The sequence below is a fragment of the Pan paniscus genome, chromosome 2 (assembly GCF_029289425.2).
Source record: "Pan paniscus chromosome 2, NHGRI_mPanPan1-v2.0_pri, whole genome shotgun sequence".
Classification (NCBI taxonomy): Eukaryota; Metazoa; Chordata; class Mammalia; order Primates; family Hominidae; genus Pan; species Pan paniscus.
In genome coordinates, this window is record NC_085926.1 from 28493265 (window position 1) to 28520215 (window position 26951).

A 26951-nucleotide genomic window follows, 5' to 3' on the forward strand; every position below is an offset into this window, starting at 1 on the left:
CACGGGTCAGCGTTTCCCATAAACCCATGTGGAAGCACTCTGTTACCAATTGCCCAGGTTGTATAACTGGGATTGTCCTTCCAGGATGTCTGTCTGCTCCACTCCTAACTGCTCTATCACAGCCATGAGCAGAACAGGCATCAGACTTAGAAAATCATAGGGAATTCCTTTTTAGTGAAACAATGCATAATTTTAGGATACGAGGAGAGAGTGAGAGAGGAAGGGTGAGAGGGAGAGAATGGCCAAAAGTGTTTCCCTATTCTTTATTCCTTAAAAAATTGCAGTGCCAAGCCACATTCAAACATAACCCCACTAGAAGATGAATCTTCAGTTGTCAGATTCTCCAGCACCTCAAGACTGGCTGAGTTCCCTCAGTCTTGTAGGTGTTGTGTGGCTAGAGAGGGGAGGAGAGAGGAGCAGAAGGTAGGGGTGCTCCTTACCTGAGGTTGAGCCCGTTCAGCACCAAGGCTGACCATTCTAGCCGGGGAGCTGTCCTGGCCCATTTTGTTGCAATGCTGAGGGCAGGAACTGGCGACCATCTGTGACATCCAAAACAGAGCTTTCACCTCATTTGAGATGCTGATGAACAAGGATTTAAAATATTTACCTCATTTCTTTAATAAGTGAGTTAACATCATTTTTGAAAAACAAGGTTTGTTTTTAGGAAAGAATTTTAGTGTAGATCTCTTCTGTAATAAAGCAGAGTATATATATACATCAAGAAAAAATTTTAAAAAGCCTACATAAATGAATGATGCACACTAAACAATTTAAAATTATTCCTATATAAATCACTCAGAGAAAAATATAACATAGGAATAAAATAAAAATCTTCATAACCTCCCGGTTGGGTTTTAGTATATTTCCTTCTAGTCATTTCTCTATGTGTATGAGAAAACCTTTTTAAAAATTGGATCATTGGTGTATATACACACACCACACATACATACTTTTCCAATCAATCTGTATTAGTTTACTATGGCTGCCATAACAAAATATCACAGACTTGGTGGCATAAAGAACAGGAATTTGTTTCTCACACTTCTGAAGGCTGGAAGTCTGAGGTCAAGGTGATGGGAGGTTTGTTTTCTCCTGAGGCCCCTTTCCTTGGCTTGCCGATGGCAGTCTTCTCTCAGTGTCCTCATGAGACCTTTTCTCTATGCACTCCTGGTGCTCTTCCTCTTCTTATAGGGACACCAGTCATATTGGATTATGCCTTTATTGAACCTAATTACCTCTTTAAAGACCCTACCTCCAAATACAGTCACTTTGGGAGTTAGGGTTTCACCATATGAATTTTGAGGGGACACAATTCAGTTCATAACACTGTTTAACATTATATAATAATCTTTCCTCTATATCATTAAAGTCTTGAAAATATTTCAGTGGCTATACTATAACTTACACAATCTTTTCCTATTATTTTAGTTGTTTATAATAAGCAAAGTGTTATTTTACTTATAAGTAATATTGCAGGAACATCTGCTTGCATAAATGTTAAGTGTGAATATTTGCCTTTCAAGTAAATTTTAAGCTGTTGGGTAAAAGGCATCAGGGAGAGAGCTGTGGTGCGGGACAGACCCAGGGGTACCTACGGGTAGATTGTCTTAGTTTTCTCCATTTCACCTCCCATTCTTGGACTACAAGCCATTGACCAGCACAGGCCCCAGGCCCACCAAAAGATACTTACCCCCTAACTGTGATCCCATCCCAGTGACAGGAGGTGCTTGCCAGCTCTCACTTGTCCATCTGTGGTGTGGTCCCTGTTATTGACTTTTCTCTGATCCTCTACTTCCCCTTCTCTGGAACTTTACTTCTCTAGCTCGTCTCATAATTAGGCAAGGTCTCCTTACTTTGGCACACTCCTTACTCCATAATAGTAAGAAGAGTTTACTATATGCAGAAGAGCTTACTATATGGTAGGGTGCAGAACCGCCTTAATAGTAGGGTGGTTCTCCATTCCTAGTTGAACCCTAACTGATACAGGCAATTTGTCTCTCTGTACTTCAATATCCTCATATGTAAATTGAGGCTAATATATGGGGCGGCATTTAGATGTTCTAAGGTACACTTAGAACAGTGCCTGGCACATAAAAAAAACTCAATGAATTCAGTCTGTTATCTTCATTATTGTTATCACCTTATACCCAGGTACCTGCTTTAGATTTGTAATTTAGTCCAAGTATGGCTCTTAGCTTCTTTCTTGATTCCAATAAAAATTGGCTTGCAGAAACATTTGCAAAGCATAGTTAATTTTACTGGTCAGGCGTAGGAAGATATGAAGGGAATTTTACATCATGGTATTACAAGGAACTCCAGGTTGGAAAGCTAACTTTCTTATGCTTAAATTTTCTTCTGCTGCATGCCCCTGGGCATTCCCACTGGTACTTTACCCAAACAACCCAAAACACCTACCTCATGCCTCTCCGCAGATGTTCCCTCCTTATCTGCTTTCCTCATCTCAAGTCTTTTTTCTGCCTATCCTTCCCAAGAGCAAATCCTACTTTTTCTTGATTTGTCCTGTCAAGCAGCTTGGCAGTGGTTTTATTACTTAAATTATTTCTGTGGTCCTTAACCAGGGGCAATTTTAGTACCAATGGGGTATTTTGCAATGTCTAGAGACATTTTTGGTTGGTTGTCACAACTGGGAGTGATATTGGCATCTAATCAGTGTAGGCCAGGGATGCTGAAAACATCCTACAACAAAGAATTATCTAGTCCAAAATATCAATAGTGCTGAGATTCAGAGACCCTAAACTAGTGCAACACTCATGTTCTCAGAGCCATAGTGTTACCCCAATTAGCTTACCAAGACAGTTTTCCAAGAAAAGACAGCTCTCTTTCCTATACAAATTTTGGCCCTAGCTATTAAGAAAATACATTTCCGCCCAGGTGTGGTGGCTCACACTTGTAATCCCAGCACTTTGGGAGGCCAAGGCAGGGGGATCACAAGGTCAGGAGTTCGAGACCAGCCTGACCAACATGGTGAAACTCTGTCTCCACTAAAAATACAAAAAAAAAAAAAAATAGCTGGGCATGGTGGTGCACACCTGTAACCCCAGCTACTCAGGAGGCTGAGGCAGGAGAATCGCTTAAACCTGGGAGGCAGAGGCTGCAGCAAGCTGAGCTTGCAAAACTGCACTCCAGCCTGGGCGATAGAGTGAGACTCCATCTCAAAAAAAAAAAAGAAAAGAAAATACGTTTCTATCTCTGCACAAAGAGAAGTTGTAGCTTTTCCTACACTATTATGCAAAACATGCTTCCCTTGTTCAGCTCTAGGATTAGCTTCTAGATCTGTGCTGTCCAATATGACAGCCACTGTATACATATGGTTATTATATTACCAAAAGTTAACATTAAAAATTCAGTTCCTCAGTCATACTAGTCACATTTCAAAGTGGCTACCAAATGGGATAGTGCAGATATAGAACATCTTCATCACCCCAGAAAGTTCTACTGGACTGTATGATTGTAGAGCTTCTTACATTGCCCCTAGACATTCCTTATCATTCTTCTTTTAAATTTAACTTTTAAGTTCAGGTGTACACGTGCAGGTTTGTTACATAAGTAACAAAAATAAGTGGCTTGTTGTACAGATTATTTTGTCACCCAGGTATTAGGCCTAGTACCCATTAGTTATTGTTCCTACCTTCTCTCTCCTCCCATCTTTGATCCTTTGATAGGCCTCAGTGTTTGTTGTTTCACCATGTGTCCATGTATTCTCATCATTAATCTTGCACTTATAAGTAAGAACATGCAGTATTTGGTTTTCTGTTCTTGCATTAGTTTCCTAAGGATAATGGCTTCCAGCTCCATCCATGTTCCTTCAAAGGGCACGATCTCAGTCTTTTTTCTGGCTGCATAGTATTCCATGGTATATACATGCCACATTTTCTTTATCCAGTCTACCATTGATGGGCATTTAGGTTGACTCTGTGTCTTTGCTACTGTGAATAGAGTTGCAGTGAACATACATGTGCAAGTGTCTTTATAACAGAATGACTTCCAGTCCTTTCAGTATGTACACAGTAATGAGATTGTTGGGTCACATGGTATTTCTGTTTTTAGGTCTTTGAGGAATCACCACACTGTCTTCCAACATGGTTGAACCAATTTACACTCCTCCCAACAGTGTATAAGTGTTCCTTTTTCTCTGCAATCTCGACAGCATCTATTATTTTTTGACTTTTTATTAATAGCCATTCTGACTGGTGTGAGATGGTATCTCATTGTGGTTTTGATTTTTCATTTCTCTAATGATCAGTGAAGCTGAGTTTTTTTCATATGCTTGCTGGCCACATGTATGTCTTCTTCTGAAAAGTGTCTGTTCATATCCTTTGCCCACTTTCTAATGGGGCTGGGTTTTTTGCTTGTTAATTTGTTTAAATTCCTTATAGATTCTGGATATTAGACCTTTGTCAGATTCATAGTTTGCAAAAATTTTCTCCCATTCTGTAAGCTGTCTGCTCACTCTGTTGATAGTTTCCTTTGCTGTGCAGAAGCTCTTTAGTTTATTTAGATATCATTTGTCAATTTTGCTTTTGTTGCAATAGCTTTTGGTGTCTTTGTCACGAAATCTTTGCCTGTTCCTGTGTCCAGAATGGTATTGCCTATGTTGTCTTCCAGGATTTTTATAGTTGTGGGTTTTACATTTAAATCTTTTTAATCCATCTTTTTTTGGATTAAAACAACACAGATTTATTTATCACTCACACTTCACGTCTAAAGCATGTCACTTGAGGGATGCTATATTAGCATTGTCACTCAGGGACACAGGCTGACAGAGAGTTGGCCATGTGACTGACATCACCATCTCAACATTCTAACAGAGGAGAATGCAAGGGGAATCACATACGAGCTTTGAAGTGCTTCCATCCAGGAGAGACACCTGTCACTTCCACTCTTCTTTAACAGGCCAAAGGAAGTCACACAGCCATGCCTAACTCCATGGGGTTAAAGAAGCATAATCTTCCCTTGTGTTGGGAGAAGAGGAGAACCAGAACTACTAGTAAACACTACTGACATGTGCCTCACCATCCATAATCTAACTCCCTAATTCCTTTCTCCCCTTCTTCCCTCTCTGATCTTCTATCTGAACTCCATTCCATGATCCCTTGCCATTCTAATGTTATCCCCTTCCATCCCTTTCTTTGTTTTGTTTTGTCTTTGTTTTTTTGATAGTGAGCTGTTTTTTTCTTGAATAAGTTTTTGGGGAACAGGTGGTGTTCAGTTACGTGAATAAGTTCCGTAGTGGTGATTTCTGAGATTTTGTTACACCCATCACCCAAACAGTGTACACTGTACCAAATGTGTAGTCTTTTATCCCTCACCCCACTCCCACTCTTTCCCCCAAGTCCCCAAAGTCTATTGTATCATTCTTATGCCTTTATGTCCTCATAGCTTAGTTCCCGCTTATGAGTGAGAACATACAATATTTGGTTTTCCATCCCTGAGTTAGAATAACGGTCTCCAATTCCATCCAGTTTGCTGCAAATGTCATTATTTCATTTCTTTTTATAGCTGAGTAGTTTTTTGTATATGGTGTAAGAACGGGGTTCAGTTTCAATCTTCTGCATATGGCTAGCCAATTCTCCCAGCACCATTTATTGAACAGGGGATCTTTTTGCCATTGCATGTTTTTGTCAATTTTGTCAGAGATCAGATAGTTGTATGTGTGTGGCCTTATTTCTGGGTTCTCTATTCCCTTCCCTTGGTCTATGCTTTTGTACCAGTACCATGCTGTTTTGGTTACTGTAGCCCTGTATGATAGTTTGAAGTTTGGTGGCATGGCCTCCAGCTTTGTTCTTTTGGTTTAGGATTGTTTTGGCTATTCAGGTTCTTTTTTGGTTTCACATGAATTTTAAAACAGTTTTTTTTTTCTAGTTCTGTGAAGAATGTCAATGGTAGTTTAATAGGAAACTATAAATTGAAACTATAAATTGCTTTTGGCAGTATTGCCATTTTTACACTATCGATTGTTCCTATCCATGATCATGGATTGTTTTTCCACTTGTTTGTATCATTTCTGATTTCTTTGAGCAGTGCTTTGTAGTTTGCCTAGCAGAGATCTTTCACCTCCCGGGTTAGCTGTATTCCTAGGTATTGTGTGTGTGTATGTGTGTGTGGCAATTGTGAATGGGATTGTGTTCCTGATTTGGCTCTTGCCTTGACTGTTATTGGTGTATAGGAATGTTAGTGATTTTTGCACATTGATTTCGTATCCTGAGATTTTGCTAAAGTTGTTAATCAGCTTAAGAAGCTTTTGGACTGAGACTATAGGTTTTTCTGGATATAAAATAATGTCATCTGCAAAGAGAGATAGTTTGACTTCCTCTCTTCCGATTTGAATGCTCTTTATTTCTTTGTCTTGCTTGATTGCCCTGACCAGAAGTTCCAATACTATGCTGAATAGGAGTGGTGAGAGGGCATCCTTGTCTTGTGCCGGTTTTCAAGGGGAATGCTTCCAGCATTTGCCCATTCACTATGATGTTGGCCATAGATTTGTCATAGGTGGCTGTTATTATTTTGAGGTATGTTCCTTCAATACTTAGTTTATTGAGAGTTTTTAACATGAATGGATGTTGAATTTTATTGAGGGATTTTTCTGTATCTATTGAGATAATTATGTGTTTTTTTTTTTTTGTCTTTAGTTCTGTTTATGTGATGAATCACTTTTATTGATTTGCATATGTTGAACCAATCTTACATCCCAGGGATACTTGATCAGGATGGATAAGCTTTCTAATGGCTGCTGGATTCAGTTTGCCAGTATTTTATTGAGGAGTTTTGCACTGATGTTCATCAAGGATATTGGCCTGAAGTTTTCTTCTTTTTGTTGTGTCTCTGCCAGGTTTTGGTATCAGGATGATGCTGGCCTCATAGAATGAATTAGGGAGGAGTCTCTCCTACTCAAGTTTTTGGAATAGTTTCAGAATAAATAGTACCAGATAACCTTTGTAAATCTGGTAGAATTCAGCTGTGAATCTGATTCTGGGCTTTTTTTGGTTGGTAGGCTACTGACTACTGACTCAATTTCCATGCTCATTATTGATCTGTTCAGGGATTCAGTTTCTTCCCGGTTCAGTCTTAGGAGGGTGTATGTGTTCAGGAATTTGTCCATTTCTTCTAGATTTTCTAGTTTATGTGCATAGAGATGTTCATAATATTTTCTGATTGTCGTCTGTATTTCTGTGGGATCAGTGGTAATATTCCCCTTGTCGTTTCTAATTGTGCTTATTTGAATCTTCTCTCCTTTCTTCTTTATTAGTCTAGGTAGCAGCCTATCCATTTTATTAATTTTATCAAAAAACTAGCTCCTGGATTCATTGATCTTTTGAATGATGTGTGTGTGTGTGTGTGTGTGTGTGTGTGTGTGTCTATGTGTCTGTGTCTCGATCTCCTTCATTTCAGCTCCGATTTTTGGTTATTTCTTGTATTCTCCTAGCTTTGGGCTTGGTTTGCTCTTGGTTCTCTAGTTCTTTTAATTGTGATGTTAGGTTGTTAAACTGAGATCTTTCTAACTTTTTGATTTGAGCATTTAGTGCTATAAATTTCCCTCTTAACACTGTGTTAGCTATGTTCCAGAGATTCTAATATGTTTTGTCTTTATTCTCTTTAGTTTCAAAGAACTTCTTAATTTCTGCCTTAATTTCATTATTTACCCAAAAGTCATTCAGGAGTAGGTTATTTAACTTCTATGTAATTTTATGGTTTTGAGTGAATTTCTTAGTGTCCCTCACCATTCTTTTTTGTTCACTTCTGTAAATCTCCATGTCTTTCGTGATCCAGTCAGCAAATCACAGCAGGTGTCACTCCAGCACCAGAGTGAGCTGAAAGTGCCTCCCCTGGGAAGGGATTCTGCCTCAGATATTAGGAGAGTAACTCAAAGACACTTGGGTCCTTTGAAGGGAATTGTAAACTCCTCAAGGCCAGGAGTTTACAATTTCTTTCCCTAAGGACCCAAGGTACATAGCATGGTGTCTGACACATGGGCAGCATTTAATAAATAATTAATTTAGTGAGTTGAGTGAATTACATAAATCCTAACAAGTTATGTATCTCTGTGTTGGCCTGTATCTTGGCACTCCAGGATTAACCAGACTTGGCCATCAAGTTGGTTTGTTGTAGCCAAAACCTACATGGTAGGGAGGGGTAATAAACAGATAATGGGAGTTTGCATGGGATTCTGTTTCCTTGCCAGCTAGGTGGCCTTCGTTGTTATTTGGCTGATTGCTTAACCTCTATGGGCCTCAGTTTTCTCCTTTGTAAAATGAGGATCTAATTTTTGACTTTCCTACCTTCTGGTGTGTGTGTGTGTGTGTGTGTGTGTGTGTATGTGTGTGTGTGTGTGAGGTTTGAATGAGGTAATTTAGTTAATAGCAGTTTGTAAAATATAGATACCAGTAGCTTTTATTATTATGGCAATTACACAGGCAATGGTCCTGGTTAAAATTAGCAGGGGCCATATATTTCTTCCCCTTGTAGAATTCTAGCTTTCAGACTCATGGTAACATTTGTTTATCTTACTACTGAAAAGATTTTTTGGTTGCTTTGAGCTCATTCCTTGATCTCCTTTCTGTTTCCTCATTAAAAAAGAAAAGAATAGCTAATGAATTACAGATGCTGTAAATGCCAAGCAATGACAACAGGCTGCTCTCAGGGGTCCAGTATCCTTGCATTCCACCGTATCTGTCTCTTCCACTTTCTCTTCAGTCTGGCATTTAACACCACCCCTGATGACATTATGGTTTCATCTTTAGAGAATGGTGTCACAGAAGTTAACACTTTTGTCATTATCCATTGAGCTGATTTTGAAATTCCTAAAAGGGTTTAAAAGCAAGATCAGCTGACTTCAGTTATAGCAGATATTATAGGTGAAACATGCTCTTCTGAAATGGCTGTTATGTCTGCATCTACATCCACACTGAAATTCATCATCTCCAGCTGCATTCTCTCTTCATTTTGGTGGGGAGAGGGGGACCAAAGTTTGGTGCTTTCAGCTATGAGACTTCCAGGTTTTAGGCAGTATTTCTGCAGCATACATTTCCAACACCTTGCTCTAATTGCAATGCTCTTTGCTTCATTTTACTCTTATCCTATCTATCTTCCAAGGCCCATGTCTTTCTTTCTTCTCTCTTACTGCTGGGACTACTCCTCCAATTATTTCCTTCCCTGTAGTGAGAGAATGATAGAAACTTAAGGCTGGAAGGGACCTAAAAGATCCTCTAGTCTTAAACATCCTATAACCCTTCAATCTATCCCAATTAGTTGTTCAACCTGTGCTTGAACAAACTATTACATCACACCAATTACCTTAGAGTTAATACAAATGGTCTAATTGTTTTATAACTTAGTTTTCACTCCCCAGTGAAACAGTCATGAGTTGTTCCTTTATTATCTCTTTCAACCCTTAACATATTTGTATTGGTTGGGATTGCTTTTGACTGTATGTAGCAGAAATCTGAATAAAGTTGACAAACAAATAAAGCTTTATCTTCTCTCATAACAAGAAGTCTTGGAGATGGGCCATTGTTGTTCTTGGCTCAGAGGGTCAGTGATGTTGCAGCCAGCAAAATTTTTGCTATGATCTCTTTGCTGCAGCTCTTTCCAGGTACCATGATTACATTTAAAGCAGAAAGAAGGCAGTCACATCTATAACTTTTTGTCATGATAGCAATAGCTTCTTCAGAAAATTTTCATTAGTTTTATGCTTACGTCTCATTGACTTGAGTGATCATATCTGCAAGACTGGGCTGTAGAAACTGAAATGAGATTGTCATGTTTGGTGTATCCCAATAATAATTCATATCCTGGGGATAGGCTTATTGCCTCTCTCCAAAGTATTTGGGATCTGTTAGACAGAAAGAAAGGGAGAATGCTATTAGGAGAGCTATGGTCATAAGCTGTGTTCCTCTACAAGCTAGTCATGAGACAACTTTGCAAGCAAAAAGAGCTGATTTAGGAGATGATCCCAAGAAGCATTGGCAGGAGAGTGGAAAAATGAAAAATGGATGGGTAGAAAGATGTATTAATGAGCAGGTTAGTGCTGTGGGCAACTGCAGCTCAGTCCTACTCAGGACCTCTGTGAGACAACGTAGAGCTTTCCTACCTGAGGGGCAAAGAAGCTAGAATATTTAACCAGTCATTCCCATCCATCATTGGTAGAAAGTTGCTCCCAGCAACACTAACTTCCAAGCACCTCCAGCCTATCACTTGTACGGACTAAGCATCTCCCTCAAGCAGAGAGTTTTAGATGCTTTTAACAAGAGCAATCCATGTACTCAGACATGGTGAGTGCCAAGGGACATGCAGTGTCTGCTAAGCTACCATCAATGCCTGTCATAGTACTTACAAGGTACTCAATAAATACTTTAATTCAATGAACACTTATTGAGTACCTACTACTTGCCAAGCACTGTGAAAGACATTTACTAATTGATTTATTCTCCAAGGGACCTTTTTAATATAAACAAAAACAAAACACACGGTCTTTGTACTCAGATCTTGATAAATTATAAAATGCACTTTCCCTATGTCTATGACCCTTCTCCTTTCCCTATTCAATATTGGTGTATAAACTTTTTGTTCCTATCGAAGGAACCAGTCAGTACTAGAACAGCCTGTCACTGCACATAGTGTAATTCTTAGGAAACAAGCTGTTTTATTTCATAAAATGTTCAATGTTTCTGAGTTCTACTTTGTCCTTAAGAGCAGATATTTACTAACTAGCACATTAGTTGCTTGAAAAAAAGTGAATGTCTCTTTTTCTTATTCTAGCATGGAGATTTACTGCCATGAAAGAAACACCATTGTTCTTTTCTTAATAACTTAAATGAGGACATGGTTGTCATGAATGTAGGTGTTGGCTTCAAACCTCCCTCAAAAGTTATTCTTAGGAACAACAGGAAAAATGCAATCATCCTGTCATCCCAGGCTAGCTTTGCTCCAGTGTGAGATTCTCTTGTGCTGGGTGGATTGAGTCTGATTATGGTGCCATGACTATTTTGCTTTCAATTTCTTTTGCCTCCCTTCTTTTCTGGCTCTGCCCCTCTGCACTCATTGACTACGAATTTATTGGGTATTGTAGTGGGATTGATGCCTCTCTAGCATCTATTACACTCCTTTTCTATTATGGTAGACATATGGTTTGGTAGGACTGACCACCACACTCATACCCAAGGGCAAGACATGATTGGCTTGTGTCAACGAGATATTTTCCTGGTCATGGTGATTAGTTCTTTGGGGGTTATGTACAATGAGTATGGAGCCAGCCTGAGAACAAAGATGGCACAATATAGAAAGATAGATCCAAGAGAACAGAAGTGAAATAAAGTTAGAGCCCACTTCAAACTGTTTTAGAAACTATATTATTTCTATACATTTTAGTTCCATGAACTAATAAATTTCTTTTGTTGTTAAAACAGTTTGAGTTGGTTTTCCTTGACTTGCAGCCCAAAACATCTTGACTAGAAAAAAAAAAAAAAAAAACCCTGCAGTTTCTTTCTTCATCCAGCCTTGAATTGGCCCTACCTTTCACTCTGTATTCTCCTTTTGTTTCTCTGGGTTCCAAATCTGGATTTCAGTCACCCAATATCCAGCCTGCCAATATCTTCCCAAAATGTGGCCAATACTTAACCATGGAAAGACCCAGTCATCCAGCTTACTAAGACCTTCTGAGGCATGGAGAATTACCATAAGACATATGCCAAGTATATCCCCAAATCGTGTCTTTCGACTATAAACTCCATAAAGGTTGCCTTATTCTAAATTATATAAAAACTGTGAGGCAAGAAAATGTTTGACAATAAGCCTAGTTCTGGAATTGGTGTTCACAGTCTTTAGTTCTCCTATTGTAAACCAAAATTCCTTTATTTATAAATGGTGAGTGATTAGCTGTGGAATCTGGGCAGTGTAATTTGCAGCAAATTACGTTTAGTGTAGTTCACCTTGTGTTGATCTCTGAGGAAGAAATCATTTTCACTCACAAGAGCTAGTCAAATACAAATCTATCCCTTTCATAAAACAGCTATTTTTCAACATACCCTAGAGAACATGAGAAGAAAGAGCCTTACCTGGACATATGAGAGAGTTACAGTAAGTATGTGGAGGGTTTTCTTCATGCAAGGTGTTTTAAGAAATAGAATGGGTGAGGTTAGTAAATGTCAGTAAGGTTAGTAAATGTTATTTATTTAGAGATCCTTAAAAACAAAGTGGTTTTGTGTAGGTGAAGATTTGCTTAATGACAATGAAAAATAGAGTCTTTACCTGTCTGATGATTGACACTGAAAAGCATATACTTAGTTTCCTGTAAAAGACCGAAGAGAGCTTTCAGAATAAATAGCACTATAAACACAGACACAAAAATTTGCACTACCTGGAAAGTATGGGTTCTTTCTTTTTTTCTATTCAATAAAAATCCCATAGAATTCATTGGCCTCTGACATTTCAATGCATAGTTGGTAAAAACAGGTCAGGTTTGGTTGGCGTCTGACTACATGGCACATTGATTTTGCTCTTACTTTGGCCATCTTTTGAAGCCTTGCTTGGTGTACCCACATTTGGTCAGAGAACATTTATAGTCTGCTCAGTGATCTTGACATTCCTAATTTAGAAGCAATAGGTACATCTAATGACTCACTCGGTCCTGTTGATTTTGCTTCTAATTCCCTCTAGAATACAGCACCTCTTCTTTCTTTTTTGGTTGCTCTCTTATTCAAAATCTTATTTCTTGCTTCTCTTACAGCTCTGGTCCCCTAGTTGGTTTCCTTGCCCTCTTATCTTACTTTTCTCTATAGGGTTATCATGAAATCTCCCACATCTTATTCCTTGCTTAAAATACCACCATCATTACCATGATATAGAAGCACCTTCACGATCTGCGTCCAGACAACCTTTCCACCCACCTCTCATTTCTCGTTTACACACTGGAGGTTCTGCAATGTACCACATTACACTCATCGTCTTGCTCTCTACCCATTGTTCTCTCCGCTTTGAACAGCAAGGATGCTCCCTCCCTTTTATTATTTCTTGTTGACATCTCCTCATCCTTCCAGATTCAGCCCAGCCACTGCTTCCTCCCCGACACCTCAGACTGAGTTAGGCACCATTTGGGTTCCTACAGCACGTAGTGCTGATTGTCAGTCTCCTGAGATCCTGGAGGGCTGGAGCTATGTCTTGCATTTCTGTATTTCTGGCATAGTTCTTAGAGCCTAGTACAAGTGCTCAGGAAAGGTTTGTGAAATGAAGGGCTGAATGAATGAGGGAGAGATTATGCTTAACTTGCTCTCTTAGGGAATGAGAAATGAATGAGTTAGGGTCATTACGCACTCCTGAGGGGTATGGACTGTGGTTGAGCATAAGTTATGCCTTTGTAAGAACATGGTTAGCTCTGTTTGGGATTGTTAATCAAAATCTAGACTTCTGACTTCCTGTGCTACACAAAAAGTGCAATGCCGTAGAATTCCAACATTCAAACATACTGAAAGAAGACCAGGTGGCTAGAGCTTGTCCAACTCATACAGGCAGTTACCTAACTGATACAAAGTTACTATGCACCCTGGAGTTTCAGACACCCAAGTAAGAGCTGAAAATTGGGGTAGAAATAATCTTTATTAGCGTGTCCTCAAATAACCCCAAACTAAAATTCCCTGCATGATATGAAAATATTTCAATGGATCTTTCAACAGTGGGTCTATTAAATTTTAAATTTGCAGTTCGAGTAGAGTCTCATAATACCTAGTAGATATTTATAAATGTGATGAGAGCTTTATGTAATTATATTATTTAATCTCCACAACAACCCAAAGGTATAGGAAATGTTATTATCCCCATTTTACAGGTGGGGAAATTGAGGTTCAGAGAAATTAAATAATTTAGGTGACTTTCCAAAGTCATACATATACTGGTAGTGGAGTTAGAATTTAAAATTATATTCATCAGACATCAGGGACTTGCACTCTTAATTAGCTACTTTTTGCAGTCTTAGCCAGGAGGGAAAGCAACATGTGCACATTTTCAGTTCTTTTTATTGATACTGTATCAACAAAAGCATATGAAGTTTTCACTATCTAAACAAGGTAGCAAGATGTGAAGCATCAAATATTTAAAACTAAGAATCTGGAATGTAAGTAAATATGAAGGGAAAATATTATTCTAGCTATGCAAGGCATGGGTTATTATTCACAAAGTGATAGATGAGAAAACTGAGATCAGAAAGAGGGGTGGATAAATTGTCCAAGGTCACAGAGTGAGTGGCTGAAGTGGGATTTGAAGAAGGCATGACTTACTCTGAAATCCTCACTGGGCCTCAGTTGTTGGGTGCTGGTAAGGCTCTTATTTAAATTTGTCATGGAAACATAGAGCAGGAATAAACTTAATGCCAGAAATCCTGCCTACTGCTTACCATATGACTAGAAGACATAGTTGAAACAAAAATTTTTTACCACTCTGAGATACTATTCTGGCATTAAAGTGAATTAAAAAACACAATGTGGTACTACCTCATACCCACTTGAATGGCTACTATCAAAAAGACAGAAAATAAATGTTGGAAAGGATACAGAGAAATTGAAACTCCTTTACACTGTTGGTGGGAATGTAAAATGCTATAGCTGCTTGGAAAACAGTACAGTAGTTCCTCCAAAAATTAAAAATAGGAATTACCATATGATCCAGCAATTCCACTTCCGTGTATATACCCAAAAGCACTGAAAGCAGGAACTCAAAGAGATATTCCTACGTGAATGTTCATGACAGCATTATTTACAGTAGCCAAAAGGTAAAAGCAACATAAATGTCCATCTGTGGTGAGTGGATAAACAAAATGTTGTGTGTGTATATATGTATATACATACAAATATATTTATATATAACAGTGGAGTATTATTCATTCTTAAAAGGATATGAAATTCTGACACATTCTATGAAATGAATGAACCTTGAGGACATTAAGTTAAGTAAAACAAGCCTGTCAGGAAAGGATAAATACTGTATGATTTCACACATAGGAAGTACCTAGAATAGTCAGATTCCTAAAGACAGAAAGTAGAAGGGTGGTTGCCAGGGGCAGGGTTTGAGGGGAATAGGGAGTTATTGTCAATGGGTACAGAGTTGCAGGTTTGCAAATGAGAAGAACTCTAGGGACGGATGGTGGTGGTGGTTGCACAGCAGTGTGAATGTATTTAATGCCATTGACTTGTATACCTAAAATGGTTAAGATGGAAAATTTTCTATGTGTATTTTACCACACTTAAAAATAATTTTAAAATGAGCTAAGTATTACCAGTCAGAGTTCAGTCAGGAAACCAGTTACCACTCTAGCCTTTCAAATGGAAGAGAGTGTGATAGATTCAGTCACACATGGGATGGCCAGCAGAAGATGATGAATTCACCCAGAGGTTAGCAAGAGCAGGAGGCTGTTCCCACCCCTAGGGCTAGAATTCCACAGAGAGGAAGGTGTATTCCCTGGTCCTAGAATCTGGGGCCACATAGTGGTAACTAAAACCACCGTGGTGGGGGTGTGTGGGGCTGCTGCCCAGCGAGACCTAGGGCAACTGAAGGAGGGTCTTTCTGTCTGGCAAGAGCTGGAGCCACAGAGGAGATGTAGCTGCTGCTGGATGCAGCTGAGGCAAGAGAGAGGGGAATAAATTCCCTAGCGTCTCCCCTCCTTACACCCTGCCATCTTCTACCAGTACCTCCTATGGACTGAAACTATCCAGAGATCAGTTAGCAAAAGAGCCCAGATATGTAGTTTCCTGTGACACAGAGCAGAGCAGGGAACACAACAAACAATGAGAAATTGATGTAAGAGCAACCTGGCAAAACACCAGCACACTAGTCTGTGAAAGGCTTCTTTCCTTCTTGTTTAAAAAGCAATTTAAAAAAATCTCTCTACATTGAGTTTCAAATACCTCAGTGCTCAGTGATACTGATTATTATTAAATTAATTCACTTTCTAGAAGTTAGACACATTTATTAAGAGTCTATATATATTTGAACAGAGGTTTAGCTTTGGTTATCATTCAATGGTTCAGAAACTATCTCTTGGCCAACCAACTTCAAGTCATCCTGAGCAAAACGGCATACTGTTTTGTTTTGATTTGTTTGTAAAGGGTGAGCTCAGATGAAATAAAACTCTTGCTCTTCCTTTAAAATCAGATTAGCGTTCACTTTCTTCTCCGGCCCTCTCTCGTTACCTTTCACTCACCCCAAACCTAGGTTAGTGTTTCTTTCCTCTGCAACCTCGGCACGGTGAGTTTACTTAGAGTATAATACTTATAATAATAATTTTAACATTTTGTTGATTTGTCTATTCTTTCTACATAAATCTGCAAACTACTCAAGAGCAAAGACATTATGTGTGTGTGTACATACAGTATATGTATATATATTTTCATAGATATGTGTGTGGGTGTACTTTGCTATCTCCATCACTAATAACTAACATTAACCATTTCAGGGCCAGATACATAGTAAGTACTCAATACCGTTTTTTAAAATAAATAAATGAATAATTGTTTAATGAAACACAATTAATAGGTTTCAGCAACTGTTTGGATGTGGGGAGCTAGAAAGAAGAGTCAAAACTGCATGTGAGCTGTTCAGCTTTGATGATTAGGAAGAATTGTGCTGTTAATATAAATAACAAAGAATTGGATAAAACCTGGTTTTAATAAAGAGCTTTGTGAATTTGGTTTTTGAAAAATTCTAATAGACAATCAGAAGTACGGAACTGGCCTCAGAAGAGATGTCAGGGCTTAAAGATAAATTTGAAAGTCATCTTCATAGATGGGATTTATAGAGGAATCATCATGTAGCAGCCTGTTTTTTCCATATATTGCTGCAACAGGGTTTTCTCTTATCCTACATGCTCTTTTAGTACTTTACTACTTCCATATCAAGAGATGGAGACTATGTCCTCTCCCCTTGAACCTGGGTAGGCCTTTGTGTTTGCCTTGATCAACAGTGTATAGAAGAAATGGCCTTGTTCTGGTAGCTTTCTGCCTTGTTCTAGTAGACTCTTTGCTCCTAGAACACAGCCACCATGTTGTGAGGAAGCCCAAGTGGCCTTTGGTGAGCTCATGTGAAGAGGAACAGAGACCCCTGGCCCACAGCCCTTGAGCCCCAGCCAACAGCTAATACCAACTTGCCAGCCACATGAGTGAGCCATCTTCAATGTGAAGCTTTCAGCCCCCACTGGAGCTGCTCCAGCTGATGTGGAATAGAGCTGAGGCATGTCACATCTACCAAGCTTTGTCTGAATTGCAGTTGTGTGAGCACCATAAACCATTTTTATTATTTTAGAGTATTAAGTTCTGGGGGTAATTTGTTATATAGCAAGAGATCATTGACATATATAGGTGGAAAGGATCATGAAATTTGTGTCTGAGAGGTCTGAATTCAAATGCCTGGTTTTGCTATTACCAGGATTGTGGCTTTAGGCATTCTATTTATACTGTCAGAACGTCACTTTTCTTAGGCATAAAATGGAGCTAGCAATGCTTATTGCAATGAGGCTGTTATGATACATAAAAGAAATGTTATACATTAAATGCCTAGTGGTGTGTTTAATCTCTCTGGTGATTAATAACGAGTGCTATTTCAAGAAAGTTAAAGTTTTGTGAGCTCTCAAGAGGGAATATTCATGGAGTAGAACAGGTCACTTGGAGATGGATAGGGAACAAAGAGTAAAAATGAGAGTTGGTGAGGGATTAGTCAGAAAAGGAGGAGGAATTTAGACTGTGTAAGATTGATTATTTCACTCAATTTTTCTTCAGAACATTTGAAAGTCCTTAATTTGAAATTTTTTTTGATAAAATTTGAGTGAAATAAGGGACAGACAGATGATGAAGATAAAGGAACCACAAAGGCATTGATTCCTGCAGTGGAGAGGTGATGAGTGACACACAACAGAACAGTGTCGACAGAGCAGAGGGCTGGGAGCCTGAATACTAAGGCGTAAAAAGAGAGGGAATAGTGAGAAGAAGCAAACAGCTGGCATCTCTGTATCTCTTAATTTCTAAGCATGTATGTTATTCTAAAGGTATGTGAGAATATCAAAATATGAAAAAGGTGTGTATCACCCACCAAAATTTCTATTTCTCCAGTATAGTAGTCCTTCTCTTTTCTCTAGAAATTTATCCAGATGCACCTTCTAACTCATCATCCACACTCTTCTGGTTCTCCCTAGAGGATTATTTATTATGTTTCTTACTGCCTCTGTGGGTTATTTTTTCTTATGTGTTTTGTATTTACATTTAAATTATCATTTTCCAAAATGTTGCATCTAATTATTTGCCATAGTTGTGCATGTTTGTTATACTCTGATTTCAAAATGGAAAGCAAAGTGTACAGATAAAGAACATAATGACCAGGGGATCAATATCTAGATATAGGAGAAGAGATGCAAATGAAAGCATACCATTAAAAACTACAGATTTCCCACCTTCACTTGATTATTTGATACTTTCAGTGTGCAATTAACTAGTCAGAAGATATCTACTATTGTAATCTCAGTTTTTGAGTTGAACACATTACACGTTATTTCACAAATAGGGAAATGGAGACTCAGAAAAGATACCTGTGTGAAGTTGCAATTACTCACCTTCCTACAATAGTTCAGTGAAATTGACACAAACATGTGATCATAGTAAATCCATGGTGAAAACCTAGTTTCCAAATAGACTGTTCTTGTTTTACTTTGTTGAAGACTAAATTTTCCGAGATGAGATGCAAAGTCATTCACATAAAAGGTTTTTAATATTCATTCTCAAACATTTATTTAGCTCCCACCATGTACAAGGCACTGCATTAGGTGGGCCTTCTAAAACATACTACATGAGGGCATGAAAGATAATTTGTGGTTTAAAAAGCCAAATTATGAAAATGTAATATTTATTAGGCACTTGTAAGATAAAAGGTACTTGCTAGAGCACCTCCTCTGCAAGCTTTATACCTTCGTAAAATTTCTGATTTGCTCAGGAGATATGAGCATGATGCTAATGAGAACCAGGTCAGGAGTTTAATTCTTGACAGCTTTGTACCAGGAATGTTAATTCTGACCAACCATGTCTAGGTTGTTGTTAGTTGTAGTTAGTTCTGCAACTGAGGGAAGTGTGGCTGGTAGAGCTAATGGTGACCGAGCAGTCATACAGGGCCAGTAAGTGGATACATGAGGCAGGAAATAGAGTTATCCATGGTATGTTCCAGAGTTCTCCCCTACCACAGGAGACAGCAGTCGGCAAGGGGGATTGGGACGTGGGATATAGGATACAGGGCTGAAATTGAAGCAGGATTCACTTGGGAAGCATAACACTTCTTCCCCATATCTATTTCTTTCCATGTGTGTGGAGTTCAACTAGCACAGCAACCCTGGCCTCTCTCAACTCTTTCACTCCCTCTGCCTCAGGAGAGGTTTCTTGTCTGCCTAGTGAATTTGGGAAAAGATGGACTGAGTTTGCTGGCCTCCTCCTTTTTCTTTCTGGGAGCTAGCTGCCTGCAGGGCACATGCCCACACTGTTTGTGACTGGGTGAATTTGTCTGCCTGATCTTAGTGTTATAAATAGGAAGACCATTTGCTTACAGATACAAGCTACATCCTCCAACCTAGATGTTATCAGTAATAGAGGTGATATTTTGGCCCTGGATATTCTTTGGCCTTATTTCTCAGCTTAAGAACTTGGGTTGGTTATTTATTGGGTTCCCTTTTTAAGACTCCTAAGGGATACACAGGGAGAACACTCTGGTTGCTGAAACTCCTGGGGTAAGTGGGTGTGTACTGACTTTTTTCTTTCTGGTGCTCTCATAGTATTTTGTGGCATACCTTAAGTATCCATATTGCTGTTGTTTACAAAGCAGAGACTACCACATGCTTCATCTCTATGGCTCCAGTGTCCAGCAAAGATCCCAGTAAATGTAAATATGCAACAAAGATCCCCAGTAACCCCGTCTCTACTAAAAATACAAAATTAGCTGGGCGTGGTGGCGCATGCCTGTAATCCCAGCTACTTGGGAGGCTGAGGCAGGAGAATCGCTTGAACCTGGGAGGCAGAGGTTGTGGAGAGCTGAGATGGCGCCATTGCACTCCAGTGTGGGCAACAAGAGCAAAAGTCTGTCTCAAAAGAAAGAAAGAAAGAAAGAAATCCCCAGTATGGCAACCAGGAATCCAAGCTGGGAGGCCCAAATCAAAGTAAAGGGCACAGAAATAATCAAATGTGGGAGATCATAGGAGAGGGACTGCATTTCTGAGCACCACACCTAAACATTCAGAAGGACCAATTGTCAGAACCAGCTCAGCGAAGCTGACATTCTGCACAAGACTCAGGAAGCCGAATGGGCCAGCTCACTAAGGCAGAATTGCTCTGATATTGCTTGGGCAGAATGTGACTTCCCTTCAAACTGAAAAGGTCTGGAAACATTTTCGCGTGACCCCAAAATTAAAGTTCAGAATCCTGGGAATTCTTATGTCCCCAAACTACACGTAAAATTTGAGTCATCTGTTAAGAAACGTGTGTGTTTGAGCAAGTAAAGGGTGGTGCATCTTCCAAACATTGCTCAAGACAACTATTAGAGTTTGTGGCTTAATTTTATTAAGATATCAGCAAAGGTGTAGAAACACAGAACTGAGAGTTTGGCCCTCTTAGTTCATCACTGAAGGAGTAAATATTTTTGTCTTCTTTCATCCTCACTCTGCTCCCTCTCTTTTCAACTGGATTGATGTGGATTATGAATAAACTTGCCCTCCGTTTTTGAGAAAACGACGTCTGAGTGAGGTGGGTCTTAAGAAGCCCTCATGAAAGTCAAGATGTTTTGAATGGTGTCTGAGCTCCCGGCCAGCCTCCTGAAATCATATTATCTGAAGTCCCTTGGAGTTTCTTTCCTGAGGACAACAACAGTCTATTTATTGGTTTCAGTTGCTATGAAGTGACCATCCTGCAGAAGTGAGGCTGTTGCCCTTAGCTACACATTTCTTTGTGGGAATGATTTTGAATCACACAGTACCAAATCAGCAGCTGGGCAAGGCACAGACCCTGATGAAATATTTTCCTAGTGTTAGCCTCCTTTTATAAGACAGGTTGTGGCTAATTCAGCTTAGAAGTGATGCACGTCATTTTTCAATCAAAGAAAAGGGCTGACTTCATTTTAACACTATCCTCTTCCCTCTCTAGTAGGGATTTGCTTATTTTTATTCTGCCTTCCTGAGGTGTGTTAGTTAAAATACCAATCCAAATCTCTGGAATAATTTTTTTCCTGATCATACCCACCTTACATGGTTATTGAAAGGATTATAGGGGATAATATACAGAGCACACTTAAGCAATGATAGGCAGTGCAATTATAAGTGTGGTTGTTGTTATTCTTATCCCAGAGAAGAGAAAGCTCGAGGGGGCTGGTTTCTGTTTTCAAATCATGAGTGTTTTTGTTTTATCCCCTCTCCTCTCATCTCACCCCATCCCATCCCATCTCATTCCATTAGTTCCATAGATATTTAATATCCAGACTAAGTGTTGAGTACATTTCTATTTTGAATTTCATTTGCTATCTTCTAGTACTGTTAACTCTATGATCTCTCTTTTGTTTTGCATTTCACCTTCCATTTTGAGAGTAATCTGCAAGTTTTGATATTTACTTTCAACATAGATGCACTCAATGTAATCAACTTTCCATTATACGCCAACAAGATGCTTGGGGTGGGGGGGGATGTCTTTATGTATCCTGTACTCTGAATCCATTTGCAGTCTTTTGTCTCTTTTTCTTAAAGCAGTTTCCAAATGCATTCTATGTCTGCTGATGTTTGAAAAGGCTGTAAAATTAAAGCTAGGCAATTATGAATACTATGAAAAAGGTTTTGACAACTTTTGGTGGCATTTAATTCAAGTTAAACTTCTCTCATTCAAAATAATAAGCATAATGTTACTTATTATGTAAATGAGGTGGCAAAGGCAGATGTTTTTCTTCCTGGTGCATTCACTGGGGATTAATACATACAAAAGCTGAGAAGGAGGGGCTGGTGTGCAACCTGGGAACTGGAATAAGGGTTGAGCAAGAGGAAAGATGATTACTCTTGAGCTGTGCTGTTCAATAGTGGAACCGATAACCACATAAGGCTATTTAAATTTAAATCAATTAAAATGAAATAAAATTAAAATTCAGTTTTTCAGTCATATTAGCCAATTCATTTGTTCAATAGCCACATGTGGCTTGTGGCTACTTATTGAAGAGCACAGATGAAGACCATTTCTATCATTGTAGAAAGTTCTACTGGACAGCGGTGCTAAACCTAGAAGGGTTAAAACAAAGGGAAGGATGCTTGTAGATTCCTCTACAATTGGAACTTTATGCTTAAGAGTTCCACAAGGTTCTCAGAATGGATGTACATCCACGAAGAGCCAAGAGATGTAAGAGTTAGGATTAAGTGGCTAGTATATCTTTTTGTATATCACGGGGATACACTATATCTGTGCTTCTCAAACTTTAAATGTGCATACATATCACATGGGGATCCTAAGGTGCAGACACTGATTCAGTAGGTCTGGGGTGGGGCCTGAGAGTCAGCATTCATAAACAGCTCCTAGGTGATACTGATGAGCAGCCAGGTGATGATCTGTGAATTGCACTTTGGGTAGCAAGGTGCTAAAGCCCTTAATAGCAGAGACTTGATTTACAGCAACATCCCTGAAGATGGTTAACCAATCTGACACAGGAATCTTTAATCACTGGAGGCTGGTGCCAGGGTACATCTCATAGCCTCTTAAAATTGAATCATTTCACATCAAAGTCCTGCTGGAGACAGCAGAAGCTGCTGTCATGTTACCAAGAAGGAAAAATGGCTCATCGGAAAATACTGAATACACTAATCTGAATCTATGATAATTGGGATAGTACTCTACCTTTCTAGTTCTCCATTTTTGCAGATTAAGAACTTTTTTTTTAAACTAGCATAGAAGAAACTGCTGCTCCATGGAAACACTGATTTGCATACATAAAAATTCAGTCTATAGACATCCTTCTCAACCTTGTCTGCACAATTGGAATCACCTGGGGGAACTTTTAAATATTAACATGTTAGATTTCACCCTCAGATATTTTAATTTAATTGATTGTGGGGGAGGAAATCGTGTTTTTTGAACACTCCCCAGGTGATTCTCACATGCAGTAGCAGAGAATCTTTGATCACAGCAGTGGATCTCAAACTTGAGCATGCATCAAAATCATGCCTTGTGAAAACATGGATTGCTGGATCTCACCTCTAGAGTTTCTGATTTGGTAGGTCTAGGATGGACACTGAGTGTGCATTTCCAACAAATTCCCAGGTGCTACTGCTGCTGGTTTGGGAATCACACTTGGAGAATCACTCACAGGCAGCACTGTTTCTCAATCTTGGCTACACATTGTAATCACCTGGAGAGGTTTAAAAACTACTTGTGCTTAGATCCCACCCCAAATATTCTGATTTAAGTTTTCTGGGGCCTAGTAGTCTGGGCATTGAAGATTTTAAAAAGTTTCCCACGATGAAAACTTGAGAAACATTAATGGTAATAAAGCAAACCCATTAGGTCTGGGGACTAGAAGCACTGGCTTTACCTGGATGTTAGAAATTTAGACTCTCACACCCAAACCCAGACCAGCTGAATCATAACCTGCGTTTTGACAACATTTTCCTGGTGACTTCATATACATTAAAGGTGAGAAGTACGACACTAGATAGCCTTTTAAAGTAACAATTTGTTGATCTGTGTGATTTAAAGAAATTCTTGTAATAATTTTTTATAGTCCCTAAAAATATTGGGGCACATAATTTGGTCCAAACTCACTCCAAATTATTGTAGCTTTATTAGGTTGCCACTGCACAGACAAGCACTTGTCAGCTTCTGTTTGCCTTGCAACCGAAGACATTAGTTATCCCAGCAGAAAGAAACCGTGGACTTTCAAGTCTCAAGTAGAAAGAAGGTCAAGAATAACCAAGTTTTTTAGAAACTAGTTCCACATATTTTCATCAAGTTTATTATTCAAGACAACGTGAATTTTAGGTTAATGCCTTTAGAGTTTAGAAAACTGTATGCTTTTATTACCAGAGATACAATATAGATAAATTTTCTTTCTTTTTTTTTTTTGGAGATGAAGTCTCGCTCTTGTTCTGCAGGTTGGACTGCAATGGCGCGATCTTGGCCCACTGCAACCTCCGCCTCCGGGGTGCAAGCGATTCTCCTGCCGGGGTCCCCCGAAGCAGCTGGGATTACAGGCGCCTGCTAACCATGCCTGGCTAATTTTTGCATTTTTTTTAGTTGAGACGGGGTTTCACCATGTTGGCTAGGCTGGTCTAGAACTCCTGACCTCAGGTGATCCACCCGCCTCGGCCTCCCAAAGTGCTGGGATTACAGGCATGAGCCACCATGCCCGGACGATAAATTCTTAATTCATGAAACTTTTCATTATGCAAGACTAAGATCCTGGAGGATGAGAGGTGGTGGGGAATATAATGTCTTAAAAAAATGTTGCTAAATTGTGTTTTCCTAGTGAGCCTTTCTTGGTAGTCTTTTAGGGAAATAATGAGTGCCCATAGATGATTATAATGTAGAAAGACCAACCATGTGATGTGCCAGAGCACTGGCTCTTAAACTTAAATGTGGTAGGAATCACTTGTTAGATGTAGATTCTGATTCAGTAGGTCTAGGGTAGGGCCCAAGACTTTGCACTTCTAACAAACTCCCAGATGTTGGGAAGCTTCTGGGTCATGGATCATACTTAGTAGCAAGGAGTTAAGAGTGACTACTCTCCCAGGACACCTTTTTGTAAACTCCAATTTCAGTGACTCAAAAATTCAAGAGGTCTGGTATAAATAGGAAGAAGGGTGATGTTGTTGAAAGTGCTGATTTACTAATTTAAATCATTTGGGAAGAGAAAGCCAAAGGTCAAAATTATTCATAGACCTATCATTAATGGAAAGTTAATTGAGAAATGAAGAGTCATTTAAGGCAACTGCAAAATAGTAACACAAATACCTCAGATGACTAGTAGGGCAAAATTTTCAAAATGTTGCAAGCTGTCTTCATGCTTGAAGTAGCAATTTACATGCATAATTAGGTGCAATCAACAGTTTTGAAATGTAATATATTTTCCGAGTCCATATTTACTTGTGACAGATGCTTAAAAAAAACTGTCCCCCAAAAATAGAGGGGCAGAAGAAAGGAGAAATATTTGCATTTAACAATAAGAATCTTTAAAAGGACATGTCTAAATTTAGAACAAATTTAATTGAAGTATTGTATCTTTATTTTGATTTAATCTTCATTTAAGCCTTGAAAGAAGTTCACAAACGTATTTTGGAAGTAGCAAGCATGGAAGAATAATAACTTACCAGTCAGCTATTCCTGCTGCTGTCTGAACTGACATGTGATTTTTATTGCTACACTGTAGGAAAAAAAAAAAAAAACCAAAAACCTGACAAATTCAAACCTTTATTGCACAAAATATTATTGACTTTCTTCCTGTCTTCAGAAGGGGCTTCATTCTCTAAAGATACCAAATATCTTTTAGGAAATTTAAATAAAGGTGATTTAAACCGGTAGCTTCTATTTTGTAAATCAAGGTCTTCAGATGAACACTCAGTGTGAACGTATATCATCTTACTGTTCTCGGTATAACAATGTTAGGTGCTCGATATGCACAAAGACACTCTGCTAAGCACATTACACATATAATCTAATTTACCATTATAAACGTTCTATAATGATTGTTGGTTTATTACCAGGTACTGGGGAGGAGTTCACTCTATTTTCAACAATTCCCAATTTAGAAAACGAACTTGAAATCTGATTTTTAGAAAATCTGAAGAAAAAGAGAATGGGTAATTTGGTCCCTAAACTTTTTCTTCTTTTTCAAAAACTTGTTCACATTGCATTACCCAGATTGGTTTTCTACACTGATGAAAGTGGCAATTAATTTCTGTCACACATGCAGAGTCAGATTAAAAGATAGCATTGAGGAATACAACCTAATGATGTGTTCTTGTGTAACTGCATCTATGGGACAGTGTGTCTTGATATGTAAAAGTTGTGTTTAAGTTAATGCAAAGCATTCATGGGATGAGCAATGCAATTTTCCAGTTTCATCAAGCAAGTGTGATCTGTGATATATGCTAGGGGAAAAAAGCCATCCTCTGCCAAGAAACGCATGAATAGTTCATTAATCTGCTGATCCATTTGGGAGCATTATGGAATTCAAAGCCCAGAACAATGGGCTCTATTTAATATTGAACAGGTTCTTGATAACCCGCCATTTCTCTCCAGAGCTGCTTGAAAGTCCCTCCTGGACGTGCAGAGTTGCAGTGGCAGTTCCCATGAAGTTGTAAGCTACTACCCAGGATCAAGTGGTGTTAAATTGAGAAGTCATCCTGTTCACCTGACTAGTGGTGAACCCTGATTTAAGAATTTCCAAGTCTACCCTCGCCATCTCTATTTAAATTTATAGACGCAACGCACTGCCTGCCCTGGGGTCACCACCGAAGCCTCCTGGTGGAGCCCTGCCCTGCTGAGGACGCTCTTCCAGCACAGAACTCACCACCAAAAAGAGACGGCGCCCAGCTGGCGCCCGCCCCGGGCACATTGCAGTAAATGCCTGGCAGCGACTTCTCGCTTCTCCTTCCTCCTACCCCATCGACCCTCTGTTGCCGACCTTTACGCCAAACTCCGGCGCGCCGCGAGACTCGCGTCCTCGCTGTCCCCGAGGGGCCCCACCCCTTCCCGGTTCTAACCTGCGACCTGGCCAGAGGCAAGGGTAGGTCGACTTCCTGCCCGGAATTTGCCGTTGGCTTCTCCTTCTCTACTCCAGTTCTCTAGTGCAGGGCTGTGCGGCGCGGAGCCGCCAGCGGCAGAACAGACCCCGGAGCGGAGCTCTGGGATACACACACGCGCAGCCCGGAGGGACTGACCCCGGAGGCGCGCTCGGCCGGGAGA

The 26951-nt window shown here is 39.4% G+C and overlaps 1 protein-coding gene and 1 long non-coding RNA gene across 5 annotated transcripts in view; one reads left to right on the forward strand and one right to left on the reverse strand.

Annotated features, from left to right (window-relative positions):
- Positions 1 to 9042: 9042 nt before the first annotated feature.
- Positions 9043 to 26888, reverse strand: LOC117979614 (uncharacterized). The gene is made up of 5 exons (XR_004670482.2): positions 26750 to 26888; positions 25355 to 25407; positions 12265 to 12304; positions 9715 to 9850; positions 9043 to 9171 (listed from the first exon to the last, which is right to left on the reverse strand). It is a non-coding gene; the product is annotated as an uncharacterized LOC117979614 (long non-coding RNA).
- Positions 21556 to 26951, forward strand: part of RBMS3 (RNA binding motif single stranded interacting protein 3) — a 1476433-nt gene continuing 1471037 nt past the window's right edge. For 2 of the 4 annotated variants that reach the window (XM_055109591.3, XM_055109592.3), the window contains exon 1: positions 21558 to 26772. In XM_055109591.3, the coding sequence (XP_054965566.1) occupies positions 26610 to 26772 (163 nt within the window). In that variant the 5' untranslated portion in view covers positions 21558 to 26609. Of the gene's footprint in view, positions 26773 to 26951 lie in introns of all 4 variants that reach the window. The other 2 variants (XM_034956011.3, XM_055109593.3) reach the window with 2 other exon arrangements.